Source organism: Phalacrocorax carbo, chromosome 3, assembly GCF_963921805.1.
Source record: "Phalacrocorax carbo chromosome 3, bPhaCar2.1, whole genome shotgun sequence".
NCBI lineage: Eukaryota > Metazoa > Chordata > Aves > Suliformes > Phalacrocoracidae > Phalacrocorax > Phalacrocorax carbo.
The window spans coordinates 88,649,708-88,667,832 of record NC_087515.1 but is presented as its reverse complement, the minus strand read 5'-3'; the positions used below and the strand labels follow the sequence as shown (position 1 = coordinate 88,667,832).

The 18,125-nt window shown below is 40.8% G+C and overlaps 1 protein-coding gene and 1 long non-coding RNA gene across 4 annotated transcripts in view; one reads left to right on the top strand and one right to left on the bottom strand.

The window, feature by feature from the left end:
- The window catches only part of RNGTT (RNA guanylyltransferase and 5'-phosphatase), a 192,378-nt gene extending 180,349 nt beyond the window's left edge, over window positions 1-12,029 (bottom strand). Inside the window, exons 1-2 of one of the 3 annotated variants that reach the window (XM_064447649.1) lie at window positions 11,805-12,029; window positions 4,254-4,363 (exon numbers count right to left, since the gene is read on the bottom strand). In XM_064447649.1, coding sequence (XP_064303719.1) covers window positions 4,254-4,363; window positions 11,805-11,868 — 174 coding nt within the window. In that variant the 5' untranslated portion in view covers window positions 11,869-12,029. The remainder of the gene's footprint in view (window positions 1-4,253; window positions 4,364-11,804) is intronic. The other 2 variants (XM_064447647.1, XM_064447648.1) reach the window with 2 other exon arrangements.
- A 66-nt stretch (window positions 12,030-12,095) lies between these two features.
- LOC135312635 (uncharacterized) lies at window positions 12,096-18,125 on the top strand. The gene is made up of 3 exons (XR_010372267.1): window positions 12,096-12,347; window positions 15,716-15,818; window positions 17,661-18,125. It is a non-coding gene; the product is annotated as an uncharacterized LOC135312635 (long non-coding RNA).

The window sequence follows — 18,125 nt, the reverse complement described above, 5'->3', positions numbered from 1 at the left end:
TTTAATAAAATCATGAAGACAGATTAAAAGGTAACACACTTTAATATATTGAATTGTTAAAGGAGAGCTACAAGAAGAAATGCAAGTGATTTGCAGAAGTTTCACATCCTCCCATCCAAAAGTAGGAGATATACAATTCTATTTTAGTGTTGAAAACTCCAAGCCAACTCCCAGCCCCGCTGTTCTCAAATACCAGTGGCTTCAGATGTTCCCACCAGAAGCCTCCAAACTTCCCCAACCTCCTGCTACAACAAAGAATTATCACTGCAAAGATGTGTAAAATCACAAAAATTAGTTTTATGTCAAAGCTTTTAAGCTCAAAGAATACTCACATGCTTTTCCCTCAACTTTCAGAAATTACTCTTGTGAACATACTCACAGATTTCAGCTTCCTGACTGAGACGTAGAAGCCAGGAGAACACTACACAATGTACTTCAGACCCAAAGTGTCACCAAGCATTTCAGATGCTGCATTTAATTTGAATAGGGGAATGAAATATAGCAAACTGTCTGCTAGAGAGGAAATTCTGAACTGCAGGACTTTAGGACTTCTGGCCTGCTACACCTTTTCAATTATTAAGAATCATTTCAATCATATGCAAGTGAAGGTCTTGTGAAGTGATGCTGTTGCTCACACACTTCATGGAGCAGTAAACCAAACAGGCATTCGATATAATTTAGCCAAAGCTACAAAAGCATGCATGGCATATGGAGTGTTTAAGGCCTGCAAGTGGTTTATTTGCTTTACAGAAAGCATAAACATTTGCTCTCTCAGTTCACAGGATTAGCTGCACGTAACACACTACAATTTAGAGGGTGCAAGGCAAAAGAAAAGGATAAAGAAATTTTAAGGAAGCGGAGGGGATTATGTAATGTATCAAAGTATACAATTATGATGTTCCAAAAATCTATGCAAAGAAACACTGGTAGTGCAGGAACTGAAACATTTCAGTCACTGAACCAGGGTTACACTATGCTTGTCCTGACTGACCACAAGTCTCACCTATAGAATAGATTTTAGTAGGCATACGTTCATCACGCAGGTGCTTTGCACTGCTCTGAAACCCTGACATCACACCAGTCACCACAGTCATCCTCTCAGTGATGTTCTCATAAGTTTGCTCTTGGAAAGTTCTCAGTAGGAACTGATTTTTGAAAGACTATCTAAGCTAAAATAGATAGTCACCCACTGGAAAAAACTGATGTTTTTCCAGCCAATATTTTGCACAAATCACTGCTTTCAGTCCACCACGCCCATTGAATGACACAGCTTTGGAAGAAAGAATAATTTTAAATTGTTGAGCAACTTCTCACTAAAACATGCATTTATTTCTTACAAGGACTGTTACAACACTACGATCTTAGATTGAAACTAGTTCTTTTTCTTGCTTCTAATTGCAAAACATGACCAGACAGAAGGAAAAAAACTCCCTGATAGCTTGAAATTCTCATCTTCTACATACAATAATACCAAGATCTTCATACCACCTCCATTCTGCTCATACTTATTTTGGCCAGGCTTTCCACGTTCTCCTACACTTATAAAAGCCTTCCTCCTCACTTTCTCACATTCCAACTATCTCCAGCTATTAATGCCTTATGCATGCGCTCTTCTGCTGCTGTGCATTAAATGGGCTTAGCTAGGTTCCCCTTGTATAACCCCAGAAGTTTCTCAATAGACAGTGGAACTTGCAAATATCCTCCCCAGGAGGGAGAAAGCATGCTACAATACACTGAACTCTCTCCAGTCCCAATATTTTTTTCAAGCATTTCCTATTTGAGGAAAATATTTTAGTTTAAATCAGTGATTGAATTTCTCTGTGAAAAAAATAATGTGGCTGAAAACTGATAACTAGTTTTTGTAATAGGAATAATGTAACCTGAGCATACTAATTGCCCATTCTTGTGAGTTAACAAACATCCTAGCTCTTCATAACAGAAGTAACTACCTTTAATAAAGCATAAATTGTATTAGCCTACCTTCTCAAGAAAGAAATAAAAAGATAGTTATTCACACTGCAAATTTTTATGAGACCATTAAGATACTATGTCAATATCGGCAATCAGAAGAAAAATGGGGTTGCTATCCCTTATCAAATCAGTTTCTAACATCCAGATTTTCAGCAACCAGCTCCATGAGAAAAATGAATAGCACGGGAATCTTGTTAGAGAGAGCTCCTCCCAGTCAGATATTGTCTTAAATGCTGAACCAGTACCTTCAAAAATCTGTGGTAGCAGCAGTATCCCACTATTACCAAAATCCAGATGTAAAAGTTTCTGCTGAAGTCTCTTATTTGGGAGATAAATTACATGGGGTTAAGTAATGACCAGGTTTCAGAAGTGATTCTGTCTGCAAAGTCTTAGCAGTAAAACACACAGCAGATGAGAACCATGCACAGTGAGCTACTTTTGTCTTAGGAAAATCCACATTTCAAGACCTCCTCAATTGCTCATCCATCTCATGCCAGACTGTTGGTAAAATGCTGTTCTACAAATATAGCACCCCATTAACCCACTGTGTATCTCAGCAAATTAAAAAATCATGTGTTTTCAAATAGCAAACATTTAGCAACAATATCAGTGTTCAAGAAAATGTAATAGATTTGGTGAGAACAGGGTGTTCGAGAGAAATTGTGTTCTGCTTATTAACCAAAATTACCAAAATATAAGTGGGGATCCTCATGCCAGTAATTGTACTACCAGAGTCTAACCATCTGATGTCCCTCAAAACATTATGAGTTTGTAGTATTGCAATGGAACTAGTTCATGTGCCTAGTGGAAAGACTACGAAGGCTCACCATGATTTCTTTTTTGGTGACAAATCACTAACACACAAATAGTCAGAAATTATAAGTAAGTCTCTGAAGTTCTCTATAACTTCAAAATATATGCAGAATTTTACATTACTTTAAACCATCAATAAGATTGGTTTTGGAAAATTTCTAGGTATGCACATTAAAGCCAGTCAGAGTCAAAACCAACAATGCATAAAAGAGGAACCCAAGTAGAATTTAGATGCATAGGTCCAAGAATTCAAACAAGAAAAATCCTACCAGTTCAAGCGCCTGAGAACAGGTACATATGCTTCACTGACAGTACTTTCTTACCACATTAGCCCACAGGTACTTCTATCGCTGCTATACTGAGTAGCTCAGCATCTATGTCATACCTAGGCCTAAATAAGACTTGTAAAACGAAGATTCCCATATTTTAGTCACCTGATTCTTCTGATGTTTAAGCTCTGATATTGTTAAACAAGTTCAGAATTAATTTAACTTTGATCAACAGAAAAAAAAACACACAGAAAAAATGTCACTAGCGTTTTTAGTTTAATAAAACACACAGTCAAAAAAACCCAGTGCTAACCTTCTTCATAACTGCTTAATGAACAGATTAAAAGAATCAGGTTGTAGGCCTTTCTTTGCCTAGGAGGTTCAAAGTCCCATTTCCCACATCTCCAGATGTACTGGACTGTGCATAACACTTCACAGACTTACACGAAAGGCTGGAGAAGTCCTGTTTCCCACCTTTATTGTCAAAGTTGTGCTACAGTGCAGAACAACATGCAAGTTGAAGTAGACAGACAGAAATGGATGAAACAGAGAATGAAGAAATAAGCCAGAAGCACAACTCTCCGAGCGGATGATAAAAGCATCCACCACCTTCCTGGGTCCCAAACCACACTCCTAAAATTCTTTTTCTATTTATGCATATTTTTTTTCACTATGAAGTTACTGAATGAAATCCATAAATTGTTACTTCCATATCATGTATGACTGGTTAGATATCATAACGCATTCTATGCGTCAGAAGAAGGAAATTATGCACTGAAACTACAGAAGAGTTCTATGAAATTCTCCTTTCACTTTTAAACGCTTTCACTCCTATAAGCAAAATTGCAACTTATCATATCCATAGGCAAGAGTCATTTGTAAAACTACCAACTCAGACTATCTGAATTCTGGCAATGGCATCTCTCCAAGATGCAACAGTAATAACAGAGAAGAGTGAGATTCTTGCTGCTAACACAGTGAAGACACTGCAGGATTTTGCACAATTCTTGCCTATAAGAAAGTACTTTTGGAAATGTAGGCATTGCAGAGAAAACCTGAAAATATAAACAAAAAAATATATTTCTGTACAGATGTCCGAAACAAAGCCATCAACCACTTTTTTCTTAAATCTGAAAAGCAACATTTGATAAACATTAATAATGAAAGTAATATTTCAATTACTAGAAAATTTAACTTTACCTTCAGACTCTTTAAGTAGTTGGATAACATACTCGGGTGAAAACGATTTTCTTCAGCAACCTGTTCATCATATCTTGGTCCTAACATTGTCTTCAAAGGTAAAAACTTCCCTATGAAAGATAATCAAATTTTGCAGTATTTTATGTATACTCATGTATATGTACACTTACAACTTAGCGATTTCAAAGCAACATGCTGAGCAGATTTAGAGGTTCACCTTCAACGAAGAATAATAGCAGGAGAAGTATCAATAACAGTGGAATTGGAATACTTTTAAACTACGAGTTCTCCGAATTCACAAATAAGTTTAGAAGTTTAAAGGAAATACAGATCAGCTCGTCTAAAACAAAGTAATTTAACATTTTTAGCTAGCTTTTAGTGTGATGGAAGCTGTGGAGCTACAGCGCAAAACAGAATAAATTTAAACTCGGTACACTTAAAAACATGAAAATAGCATTTTAAATGACAGTTTGTTACCCACCCTTGTAAACATCAGCTTTGATTACCTGCAAACATAAAACATGGTAAAGATCGCTGAAAAAAAATAAATGCATTTGGTCCAGAACATCTGCGCACTACAGATCTTTCTAACATGCTCCTTAAGGCCTATTGGAAGAGCTCTGTGGCAGTGTTCAACCTTCCCTCCAAAACACAACATCTAGATGTGGTTCAGACATCAGGGAAGTTACAAAACCACAACAAAAACTTCACGGGAATTAGTAATTACTGGACTACATCCATCACTCACTAGAAACCCAATTATTTTTTTTTAATGTTAATTTTATTTTTCATCCATCATGTCCACCACAGAATATCTGCAATAATCTCATTAAGAGATATCTAGCTCTTCCTTTCTGAAGCAAGCTACAGGCATGCCTTTCCCTCCAAGCATGGCATTTGAGCAGCACGTACGGACCCAACATCTCTTTCTGTGCTTCCAAACAGACCAGAACTTAGAGTCACTGCCACCACGTCTGCCTGGGAAGCAGCACACCTCCTCTCCTGCACTGCACCCTGCACTGCAGTTAGCTGTGGAAAATGAATGCAAACTGATAGTAAGAAAGAGACCTGGCATATCTGCCCAGCCACACCAAGGTTAATTATGTAGGCAGGGAGTAAAACTGGGAGAACCTCAGCATTTCTAAATAGCTATGAAAATATTTAAATGAATTATATCCCAAGATTGATCAAATAAACCCTCCCTCAAGAAAACAAAAATTCTATTGCCCTAGAACTTTCCTTTTTTCCCATGGTTTGTTTGTTTTAAAAATAAAACTGTTTCTGTGCTGTTAAAAAGACAGCCCTTCTAAAACCAAAAGAAATGCAATCATATAATTGTATGGCAAAAAAGAGCAGCAAAAATGGTTTTTTAATGCAGGAAGAAATCCAAACTGGAGCACCAGACATAAATTTCCCAGGAAAAGAAGTGCTGCTACATATTGATGTTGTTGAGTTACATTTCTAAAATGCCTCTAATAGCAGTTAACCTACCTATTTCCTAGAGGGGGAAAAAAAAGACATTTCATTCTACATATTATTACCTTTTTTTTTTTAACTTTAGTAACTTTTAGAAAGCTTTTCCTATTCAGAAACACAAATACCTACAAAATATTTTAAACTAAGGAAAAACGTAACACCTTCCAATACTATTCCTTAAACCATCTGATGCACCTGTTCAGCTGTGTAGAGTAACAGCCACCATCCACTAATCTTTACACCATATTTAAATGTTCCGTTTCAGATCCTCAAGTGAATCAGCACTCCCAGCACTAATCTTAAAAAATTTTTCTAAATTACTCATGCTTTCTCATCAAGACAGAACATTTCCTCATAATAAAATAAACAAAATCCTCTTGTTTTCAGCAAAACAAAACCACATGGAACGAAAAGATACTAAAACACCCATTGTACTCAGCTAGAATCCAAGTTTTGACAGAGAAGCTCACTAATCTTTGTAAAAATAGAAAAATGCATACCATTTTTACTAAATGAATGCCGCTGAGAGGTTTCTCTATACAATAAGGTTCACAGAGTTCTCTGTAGCCTTGAATTCTATCAAAATATCTTACAGGGCCTTAAGCATTTAACTTCTAGGCAAGAGACATTATAAACCACAGAAGGCAGACAGTTATGGAAACTGAGAAGCTTTACGTGACTTGTTAGCTCAGGTTTGATGCTAGTCAGCAGCACAAGAAACACCCCCACTGTTACACTTGTCTGATACCATTCCAAACTGTACAGCTAAAAGGAAAGTTATTCACACAGTCAACATACACATTAAATAGTAAAAAATTTATACTCACTTCAACTTATTTGACTGTTCAAAAGACTCCTAACTTCACTTTATTTCCCTTTGCCTTTTCATTCCACCAGTTATACATCCTCCTCCCTGGCCACAGCTGTTTGGCTGGCTAACTCCCCTCCATTAACTCATTTCTTCATCTATCTACTTTAATGTTCTTGCTTCTTTGTGTTCCTTGTCATCTTCAACACTATCATTCAGCCTCCCTCAATCACTATTAACCCTTCCACATTAATTTGCAATCTTCCTCTGTACACACTGATTATGTAAATCCTAATTGTGGATGATCTTAATGCAAAAACCTATCATTACCATAAGTTTTGCAAAATGCCAAGGACGCCTTAAACTTTAGCTTTGCCATCTAAATACATTCACTCCCATCCTAATACATTCATTCACCCATTATAGACATGAAGAATGTAACTAAACTTTTTTTAGCCAAGGCATTCAATTAAGAAAAGGAGCTGCACTGACAAAAGAGTCAACGGATATGTAAGGAAACTACCATCCTTTAAGAGATGCTGAGAAAAGAGACTTGGAAAACAGTGCCTGGAGGTTAAGACTGTACATCTTTCAACAGACGCTACCGGAAAATCGCCCTGAAGACTCTCTGTTCTAGAAGATGGAGAACAAAACATGTTCGTTCTCTTCTCAGTAGCGGACCTTCATTTAGTGTATGATTTTCACTCTGATTTCCTTCTGAGCAACCACACCACGTTCCTGTTTATCACCAGGAAAATACAGACAAAGTAGCCTAGTCAGTATCCCCTGCAGCATTAGAACACCTTTACACAGCTGTGGAAGGGATGAGTATTTTAACAGAGCCCATTTACTGTCTCTTCCAAAGATCAAACACAGATCTTTGGAAGTCTTTAGGTGCCCAGCTTCTACAAATTGCAGTTTGGTGGTATCATTGAGACACAGAGCTTACAGGGCAGCAAACAAGCTGCCTGCCAAGATTAGAAGAGAGCAGTGAATGCATGTAATCTGGTTACAAATTGAGGAAATTTTTATCACATTATTAAATCAATGGCTCTGGGGTTTTTTGGGCGTGGGGTTTTTTTTCCCCTTTGGGGTTTTGGGTTGGGGTTTTTTTGTGTTGTTTCAGGGGTTTTGTTTGTTTGGGTTTTGTTTTTAAATAAATTACATTTCTCTGCAATATAAACTCATATTCTTCCTCTGCAGTAAGCACTATTTTAAATTAGGAATAATTTACATTTTTGCATTTTTCTAAATGGTGACTGCTACACATGTATTAAAGATCTTGAATACGATCTCATATAGTGTTCCTCTTATAACAGAAAACCAAATTTCTCTGCCTGGCAAATTTGATCTTTGCACGGAAGCTTGAAAATCCTCCTTCCCAGCGTGCATATAAGCCCCTTCCAAGCAAGCATCATTAAGCTACAGAAAATCCACACTTCAACTCTTTAATTCTAAGAAAGATTTCTAGCCTTTCTGAGTAATACCGGAAAGTATAAGTGAGGGAGTAGCTTCCATCTTCGCTACAGTTCTGTCCTACATCTTATGCTAAAGAAGTGTTGTAGTGAAAACTGACTGCAACTCAACTTAAGCCCCCACGCGTAAGCATTTGAAAATTAAATAACCAATTCTTTATGTTGAACTAGATGATCTGACAGTAACAAGGTGCTATTTTACATGGCTATCAAAGCACCCCAAGTCATTAGTGTATCTAAACTGAGTTATGATAATAATTTTAACTCCTTGATAGGACTTTCAAATTCATTTCAAAATATTACTGGAACCTTGACACCTGATGATTACCTACTTCCACAATTAAGTTCAAATTTGTCAAATAGTTTTGGAAAGTGGATATTAAAAACCATTTTCCAAATTAGTTGCCTGTATAACAGATGGTATTTCTATATGTTGAAAAATAGGTACAAATTCTAAAAATAAGAGTGCAGTCTGTCAGAGCATACACATCAAGTGGATAAATCTGACAGAAATCAAAGTGAACAATATAAGATTTCAAATTTCCTACATACACATGCTCAAGTTTTGGCACATTTTTTAATCTTTTAAAAGTTTAATTCCAGAGCATACCAGTGAAAAAGCTACCCTTAATTTAGTCTAATTTTCTGTGCCGTGTAGCCATCAATTCAATATGTGTACAGCAGCCACTAATTATTTATGACCATAGTATGCTTAGATTGACCATTGATGAGGAAGACTAGACTGTGTAAGGTGACTAAGGTTAAGAAAGGGAAATCTGAATAAGATGAAATAGTAAAATCTGCAATTAAAAAAAAAACCCACAACACCCTATAAACTAACAGCCTTCTGTTTCAAGAACCGCTATGCTGGGTCAAAGCGTGCATTTCACCTAGTATCTCATCACAAAAACAGGTCATTAACAGATGCCTAGGAAAGAGTGTAAAATGATGACAATGACAATCCATCATTAGATTATTCTCCTCAACCACAATAAGCTATAGCTCAGCAAATTCTGGAACTGAAGGCGTTACTCTTCTATTCTTAAATATTATTTTTATATATAAACATAGTGCTTTCTCTATAACCATATGCAGTATGGATTTTTTTAATAACATCTCTCTGTTCTGCACACTGCATGTCTAGAACAGGATTAACTAACATGAATCAACAGAAGGAGACTGAAAGACACTGCTAAGACACTTCTCGTCTTCTTCAATATCTTGCTAGCACTTCCCATTGCAAAACCAAAATGGACTGGGTTTTCAGTGGTCATAAAAAGTAGGTACCTGTAAAGATGGCAATGCCAAGGCAGTAAGACTGAAACAACATGATCACTTCAGACCTAAGAGTTCAGAGAAAGCTCTTTTTGTCAGGTACAAGATTGAGGCAGGTGCTACCACAATGCAATAATTGTGAAAATGTGCCATTCTGAAGAACTGCTGTACCATAAAACCAGAAAGTGGCAGAAAAACACCAATACTTAAAGAAATAAACTGGAAAATAATGGGAGACACAGATCAATTCACCTTGTTCAGAATGAAGGCTTCTGTTGGCCTGAATGAATCCAATCACGCCAATAGAAGAGCTCCAGGCCTCATCAGTACTTGTATTTGAGGTCACCTAGAAATTCTAGATGCCACAACCATAAGACAAGAGGGTCACGACCAAACACTTGATTAATCAGTCCACAGAAGCCAGACAAACCTTGCTCAGCAACATTATTACTATTACACTATCAGATGGGAATAAAGTCATGCACAGATGCTTAGAGATTTGATTGAAATGCTAATTAAAACCAGAATATAACACATCTGAGAGACAGCACCAACATCAAAAAACTCCAAAAATTACCTCTCAATAGAACTGTTAGATGCCTTTGAATGTAAAATAGCAAAAAACAAGAGAAGACTGATGGTGTACTATGACTTTTGGCAAGCTGTACACACAAAAAAACTAAAAATCAGGTGAACTAATATAAGAATACATTATGATAAAGCAGCCAAAGGAAATTAACAAAGCACTTTCTTCTTTTTTTTTTTTGTGCAGTAACTTCTTGTGCATGATCACACCGAATGGAAAAGAATTACCTTGCAGTTACTGAATAAACAAACACACAAGCAGTGATGGCACAGCAGATGACATGCTGATGACCTGCATTCTTGCTTACTCCATGTTGCTATTTTTGAGAAGCTTAAAAGACAGACAGACAAACAAGCAAAAGCGACAACTTATAGAGATCAAGAACTTGCTGAGAAGAAAAAACAAAGAATAAAGTCATTAGTCTATTTTTGTTCTGGTCAAAGGCTAACAACCTAGGCTATCAAATCTCTTATTAGGTACAAAGCAACGCACTTGCCAGTGATCAGGAAAGAGAGAGTGGAGCGGGGATGAGCAATACAACAATGCTGTTATTTAACTGAGTCAAGTTCAGAGAAATATAAGGAACCTGAAGGAAACTAATAACACACAAAATGAACAACTGAAAATAAATACTGATAAATGTCAAATAATGCATGTTGATGGGAAAATTAAGCCTACTGATATGTCTCACCAGGTTCTAAATGAACCTGTAAACAGTCATCAGTGTCTTCAGCTCCACAACCAACTGCCGTCAAAAAAAACGTAAGATGATGATATGGAACCGTGGGATGGAGAATGGAGGAGTTGTAACTATTAAGCAAATTATGGCACAGTGCCATCTAGAATAGCACACCGAGTAGCAAGTGCTGTGTTTTGAAAAAAAATACCTTTAAATTATCACAGATAGGAAGATGAAAGGAGTGAAAACTAGAAAATATTGGGGGGAAAAAAACCCCGGGGGTTGGAATTGCTTACCCAATGAAGGAAAGAACTTGAGAAAACTAAAACGAGCAAAGTTTGTTTACTCTATCTCATGCCAGGCAGCAGGGGAAACATCCACCTTAAGTCAGTACGGTAGTTAACTCACAGTCAAAAAAAAAGTGCGTTTACATGATACCTAATTCACTGCCAAGAGATGCCAGCAAGGCTAGATACCCAGCAACAACCGAGACGGGCAGTGTGTTACGGGTAAGAACATCCAAGATGACAGCAATTACTGACAAAACCTGAAATACAAATGAAACTTTGGAGTTCGACACTTAAACTCATCCTCCAGCTAAACGGCTTCGGAACACGCCAGTGACTGGCAGGTCACTGTCAGTCGGCACAGTAACAGATCAACACTAATAAACATCAGGAAAACCAAACAAACAAGGAAAGAAGAGGGTGCAGAAGGGGCTCGACAGGGCTGAGGCATGCTGCAGCACGGCAGCTCCTGCGCGCCCGGCTGCCGCCCCTCTCATCAGACGTGACGACCAGGAAAAGTTTTAGTCCTAAACTTAAGGAGTGCGAAGGGGGAACCCAGCACGAACGCCCCCACGGGCAGGAGGGGCCTGAACCGCTGCGAGGGAACCAGGCGGGTGGGTTTCGGGGGCTGCCCTGGCCGGCAGAGGGCGAGTCCCGGCGGAGCCCCGCTGCGGGCCGGGCTCCAGGCAGAACAGCCGCCCCGGGGGAAGCTAGCCCCGGGACAAACGCCGGCCCAGGGAGTTCAGCGGGACGGGACAGAGAGCCTCGGCCAGGCCAGGGGCCGAGGGGCCGCGGCGGCCCCAGGGAGGCCCCCGCCCGCCCCGTGGGGCTGCACTGTGGAGGAGTGGGGGGGCCGGGACGGGACTGGCGGGACCCGGAGGGGAGGGAAGGGGAGGGGGCTGTCCCCGCTGCCGCCACACAGCCGCCCCGGGGCGGGACCGGTCAGGACCGGGCCGGGCGCTCACCTGCCACGGGCTGCCCCCTCCTGGGGCAGTGGAGCCAGCGCGGCGGGATCTTGTTGTAGGACATGGCGGGGCCCGGCCGCCGCTGCCCGCCCACCCGCGGGGGAAGGGAGGGGAAGAGGGGCGCGGGGTGCGGGGCAGCGCGGCGTGGCCCCGGGGCACTCAGCGGCGGCGGCCCCTCGCCCGCGGCGCCTTCATTCAGACCCAGCTCCGCCTCAGCCGCCGCTGGCCCACACTGCACCGCGGCGGACGCCGCCGCTTCCGCTGCCGGGTCGGCTCCGGGGGCGGTGGGGGTGCCCGGCCGGTGGCGGGGCGGCCCTGCTGCTGCCCCGGGGCCCTCGGGCGGGGCGGAGAAGGGGCTCGGCAGCGGGACCTTCCGCTCGTTGCGGGACAGGCAGGGAGGGTGCAGCGGAGCGTTTAGTTGTGCCGGGCTGCGCTGCGCAGCCCAGCCCAGCCCAGCCACGGGAGCCTGAGGTGCCGGCCGAGCTTCGCTTCCCGCCTCTCCGGAGAAGGCGCGTTGGGGCAGGAAAAGATTCCCAGTGCAAAGTGAGGAAGGTTTTTCCCTTGAAGAGGGCAGCCTAGGTTAGGGGTCTTCAGGCTGGGGAGGAGGCGGCCTGCGAGGAGAGGCGGTGACAGGCTGCCAGGGGCGCCTCCGAGTCGGGGCTGAGGGGCCGGGGAGGCCCCGCTCGCAGGAGCTCGGGTGGAAGGAGCTGGAGGGATCGGCGGAGGCTGCTGCCGCCCCCCCCCCCCCCCGGCGGAGGCTGCTGCCCTTGTGAAGGGGTTACGTGGGCTTCAGGGGATGGCTGGTATTTGAGAGAGAAAGTAAATGCAGGCTTCTGAAATAGCAGATTACGTCAGGCTCGGGAAGCTGAAAATAGCTGGAGGCTTGGATGGACATGTTTGCCCTGCTTTTCTCTTTCCCTGGATGTTCCCTCATGGCTGGGACTGAAGGTGGAAATAGATGAATCCCTGTGCCATGCTAACAGTGCAGCTACTCTAGTCTGCATGTAATAGGTTTGCTGGTGTAGCAGAGATGCCTGTGTATCGCGCCTTCAAGCATGGCTAGAAAGATGAGGCTTGCAGATGGGTTCATGTAACAAAACCTGTGTTCCTATACAGAATCCCATTCTGAAAATCCTCCATGGGCTTAAAGTGGTCTACTTGTGTGGACTCAGCTGAAGAATTGTAGCCTGGCAAGTGTTTGCCTAAATGAAAGTACTTAAGGCGGTGGTGTGGTTTAGCTCCAGCAGGCTGCCGGCCGTTTGCTCACTCCCCCTGCAGCGGGATGGCGGAGAGAATCAGAGGGTAAAAGTGAGAACACTCGTGCGTTGAGATAAAGATAAGGAAAAACAAGGAATTCATTTGCTACTTCCCATCAGCAGGCAGGTGTTTAAGCCATCTCCAGGAAAGCAGGGCTCCATCACACTTAACAGTTACTTGGGAAGACAAACACCATCACTCCAAACATCCTCCTCTTCCTTCATCTTTCCCCAGCTTTATATGCTGAGCATGACATCATATGGTGTGGGATATCCCTTTGGTCAGTTGGGGTTGGCTGTCCCAGCTGTGTCCCCTCCCAGCTCCTTGTGCACCCCCAGCCTTGTTGCTGGTGGGGTGAGAATCAGAAAAGGCCTTGGCTCTGTGTAAGCACTGCTCAGCAGTAACCAAAACATCCCTGTGTTATCAAAGCTGGTTTGGTCACAAATCTAAAATGCAGCACCTTATGAGCTACTCCGAAGAAAATTAACTATCCCAGCCAAAACCAGTACAGGTGGCTTCAGTGAAGCGTTGGGAAACAACAGCAATAGATTATTTTCATAGCTTATTTTCCTGTTACTTATATTTCAGTACTGTTCTCTCTGGACGTTCTGTTTTTCCATAAGCCAGGTATGCTGTCTTTGCAAGTAAGTAGGTGCAACAGCTTGCAGAGCTAACCACTGTTGTATGTACAGGTACAATAGGAAGCCCTTGGGTTCTGTGAACATGTGAAGACAATGGAAATGATTTGTCTAGAATTTATTACAAACTTCATTATAGAGTGACTATGTTTCCTGCTGCATTTTATCACTCTAGATTTTGTTAGGCATAGTTTCTTCCCTAGAATATCCTCTCATAGTAATTGAGGTAGTCAGTTAAGTAGTTTGCATATGTGAGTCATTACGTTCTCCTACTACATTAGAAGTTTCTAAATTTTGTCCTCTAAGGCTTTTGTCACCATCAGATATTAATCTTCTCATTCTAACTAAAATTAAAAGCCTTGCTACAGCGAAAGATTATTTAAATTATTTCCCCTAACTGTTAAGCACGTTTCCATCAGAATGTTACTTATGATGTTTGAAATAAGGTGCTGATTTTTCCGTTACAGAACAAATGAGCAACAGTCAGACACCAGGTGGTGCCGAAGACCAGCCAGAAAAGAAAGTGAAACTTGAGTGCAGGGAGTGTTCAGAAAGAGCAAGAAGCAAAGAACTGCAATACTCAGTTTCTGATTTCAGTAAATTAGGATCAACGTACAGTAACATCAGCAGTATGGCAAAATTAGGAACGAAATCATTTGCAGAGGTGAAGAATAGTACAAAAATATATCATGAACGAGACATAATCTCTGTTCTCATCATCTAGCTTTAAGATTCCGATACGTTTTTAAAATAAACTAAACAGCTACAGAGCAAAAATACCATATAAAAATGTATAGTTAAACTGGGAGGGTATGGACATCTGTTTTTATTCAGCAGTGCACGAGGCAAATAAAATATTTGAAATTTTAAATATAAGGTAGGGAGTTAAAATAAAGCATATGGCCAAAATTATCTTAGCCTAGCATCTTCCATAGTTTAGCCTTATGGTGGTTCTGGCATTGGCTGAGCAGAGCTGAGGAAGCCCCTCTGGCAAATTAGCGTAATGTGGGTGGCCATTCAGCAGAGCAGCTGCACTTCCACCATGCTGGAGGGCTTTTCCTGAGTTGTGACACTTAGGTCTGCTGCCACAATACCGTCTTGCTCCACATCAGGTCCCGAAAATGATGACGCTTTGAAGCCAGTTGTTGAATGAGAAAGGGAGAAGCAGGTTGTTCCTTTTTTTTTCCCTCAACAAAACAGTGTCATATTCGCTATTGAGCAAGATGCGTGGTGTTCTGTTGATTGGTTGATGGTGACATAGGAATGGTGGTTTTCATCTAGATTTTAAGATTGAATATGCTATAAATGTTACATTAAGAGGTGGAATATAGGACAGGGAATGTAGAAGCAGGGAATAAGCCCTGTTCATGTCATTGTTTAGTGTATTCCTTAGGGAATTTTACATAGGGAAAATTCAATCACCCAAAAGTCCAGCATTCTCCAGCAGAGTAATAGAGTATTCACATGTTTGAGAACGTGTTGCTGCATTTCCTCCCATGGATAGAACACAGATTTTGGGTGATTCTGCTCTTAACTTGCTCTAGTGCTGCCTTGAGGTGTCCTTCTGGCCTGGAGAACTTGGTTATTTACGCCTGATGTTACATGTTGTGCATATATATAGTTGACCCTGGACTTCGCCATGTTAGACACTTTGAAACAGTTTATGCAGGCAGAGGGTGATGTTTGTGTGCAACATCAAACGGTCTTTGTGGACCAACATACTTTCCTGCTTGACGCAGTGACGTTAAGATGACTTTTTCCTGATGTACCAGCAGAGGGCACCAAGCTCCTCTCGGTTTCAAAAGCCGACCTAGCTGTGTTTGAACAGGGAAGGCATCGGTGGACGTAGTGGTTGTTTCCAGGATTGTGTTGAGAAAACATCTTCAAGTGTTTTAACAGTCTATGATATAACATTCCCTCTTTTCTGTATATCGATTCTCTTTAATCCACAGGCATTCAGATGCCTGTATCCTTACTCAGGTTTCTGCTCACCAATTTAAATCCTTTTCCTGGCAGAGCAGACACTATGATCAAGAAGTCAGCTTCCCAGGATGCGGTTCATCCTCTGCGCCATGGGTGTGTTGACTTCTTTGGTTTCAGCTCAGCCACATTGTTTCAGGTAATGGAAGGTATGGAGAGCTCCATTCGTGTTCTCCCTTAACTTAAAACCGTAAAAAAACCACACACCAACCCCCGGCCCACACACTGTAACTTTTTTTCCTAATCACCAACTGAACATTTGCCCAAATTGTTGCTGATGAATTTTCTTACACTTCTAATTTCATATACTAATATTGTAAGTAGCCAGATGTTTTAAGTTACTTGTTCTATGCCAAGTGGATAAATTAGGTGTTTTGCCTGAAGAAAGAACACATGGTGTTGTCCGCTTCTGTATTGAGATAGGTCAGCAACCCTATTACTGTTCTGTTTCAGTAAAACATTATTTACCATGTGTTCATAAAGTAATAATGAATGTAATAAGAAAACAAAAACATCCCTCAGTATGTTCTATGAAACAGACGTTTCTGACTCTATCTAGTAAATACATTTTCTTAAAAAAAACAAAGATCAAACATTATTTGCTAAACTGAGACTACAACAGAATTTAAGTGAAAGTGATTGTGAAAGAAGCTAACTGTATGCAAACATGATTCATACAGTATTATTTTTCAGCTTCATGGTATAGACGTTCACCTGGAAAGAAACTTGAGGCCATAAACTTGGAAGTTATTGTGTATGGAGCACAGTAAAATATATTTTGCGGTGTAACTGATTCAGTTAATTCGTTCCTTGCTTATTGGTTCTAATGTTCATGGCAAACTGACTTATGACAAAGTTGACAACTAGTACAATGTTCCTTTATGACTGATTTACTTTCAGCATGCATGAAGCTTTTGTGGGGAGGGGTGAGTACTGTCTAAATCTGAATAAATATTGTAAACTTCTTTGTTACTGTAGTCATATTTTATGCCAATAGCACTTAGATTCTAACAGTATCAGAAGAAAAAAACCCTAAAAAACAGTACAATGAAAACATTAAAATCTAAAAGTGAAAGTTAATACGGTTAGGTTCTCTGACATATATGTAGGCTGCTACATTTAAAAATACTGAGTATGCACTGACTCTTAAAAATCAAAAGACAATGCTAGGAGCTCAGCATTTTTTAGTTCATGCCTTTTTGTTTGGTGTCAACATATAATTAAGAACCTAACTTCTTAGGCAAGTTGTTTTTCCAGGTATGAAAATGAAAATAAGATTTTAAAAGAAAGTAATTTTATTCCTTATGTGTATGCAATACCAAAAATGGATGTTGATGCAAAGGTCTGAGTCCTGCAACATATTTGAGAAAATAAAATGTCATTTACAGTGTTCTTGCTATAGCGAGCTTTGAGAGGAAGTCAGCAACAAAATTACCAGTCTTTAGTCTTTAAGACATTAGGGGGCACCACGACCTCACAGACTTAACATGATATGAATTAAAGTACAGTTACTTTTCCTGTCTAAAGCAAACAGGAAACAGCAAAAAATAGCAAAATCAACTCCTGGAGTCGTTCCCTAGTGCGAGATTACGATACAGTTCTTAATAACATTTCCAATAGAAGACAACCCAGACGTTTAGTAGAACATAGACTACACCCTCCTTTCTGTAAGAGTAATAAAACTAACAGACTAATGGATGCAGTATAAGCAGCTCACTTTCAACTCTTTGTTTAAATCTTACATTTTCCTTCAGGGTTTCATTCTGGGAATATAATATTTTCAGCTCAAGCCTCTGAGGTATTACAGTGTTAGTTTAACCTGTAGAGGCAGGGAGCACACAGCGAGCTTGGGATGGAGCTGCTTTAAATCCAGGTCCCTGAATTGGGTACCATGCTTGGGATAGTCGCCACAGGCTGTCAGACTACACCACCAAACGTGTGCGTGCTGTAATGATGACATGTAAATCTCACACCACTACAGGTGACATGAACAGTCTCAGCTCTAACATGCAGGCATGGCAGATGATTTACTTAGGAGACCTTTCTGGAAAAGAATTGGAAAGATGTGTGTCTGCACAGAAGGAAGAAGGCATCTCCCTGTCCAGAGGGCTACTATTCTTGAAGAAGGACGACAGCTGTGACTTCAAACACTGACTTTCTGGACTGAAAAACAAGATGCCTTGCTGTTGTTCCTCCGCAGCTGAAATGGAGCACTTGAAGTAACAGATGCAGCTGGGCAACAGGCTTATAAGCAAGGTGCCTGTCATTCCTGGAGGACTAGCACTGGGATCCCCAGGGTTCTTATGGTTTGCACTAGACACCTGAGGCCTTATTCACATCAGCTGTGAAAGATGATTTTCAGTTCTACACTGTAAAAAATACCCAGCTGTAACATTTAAGAATATATGGTCTACTGCATAAAATAAAATCTCATGGTAGTAGTGTG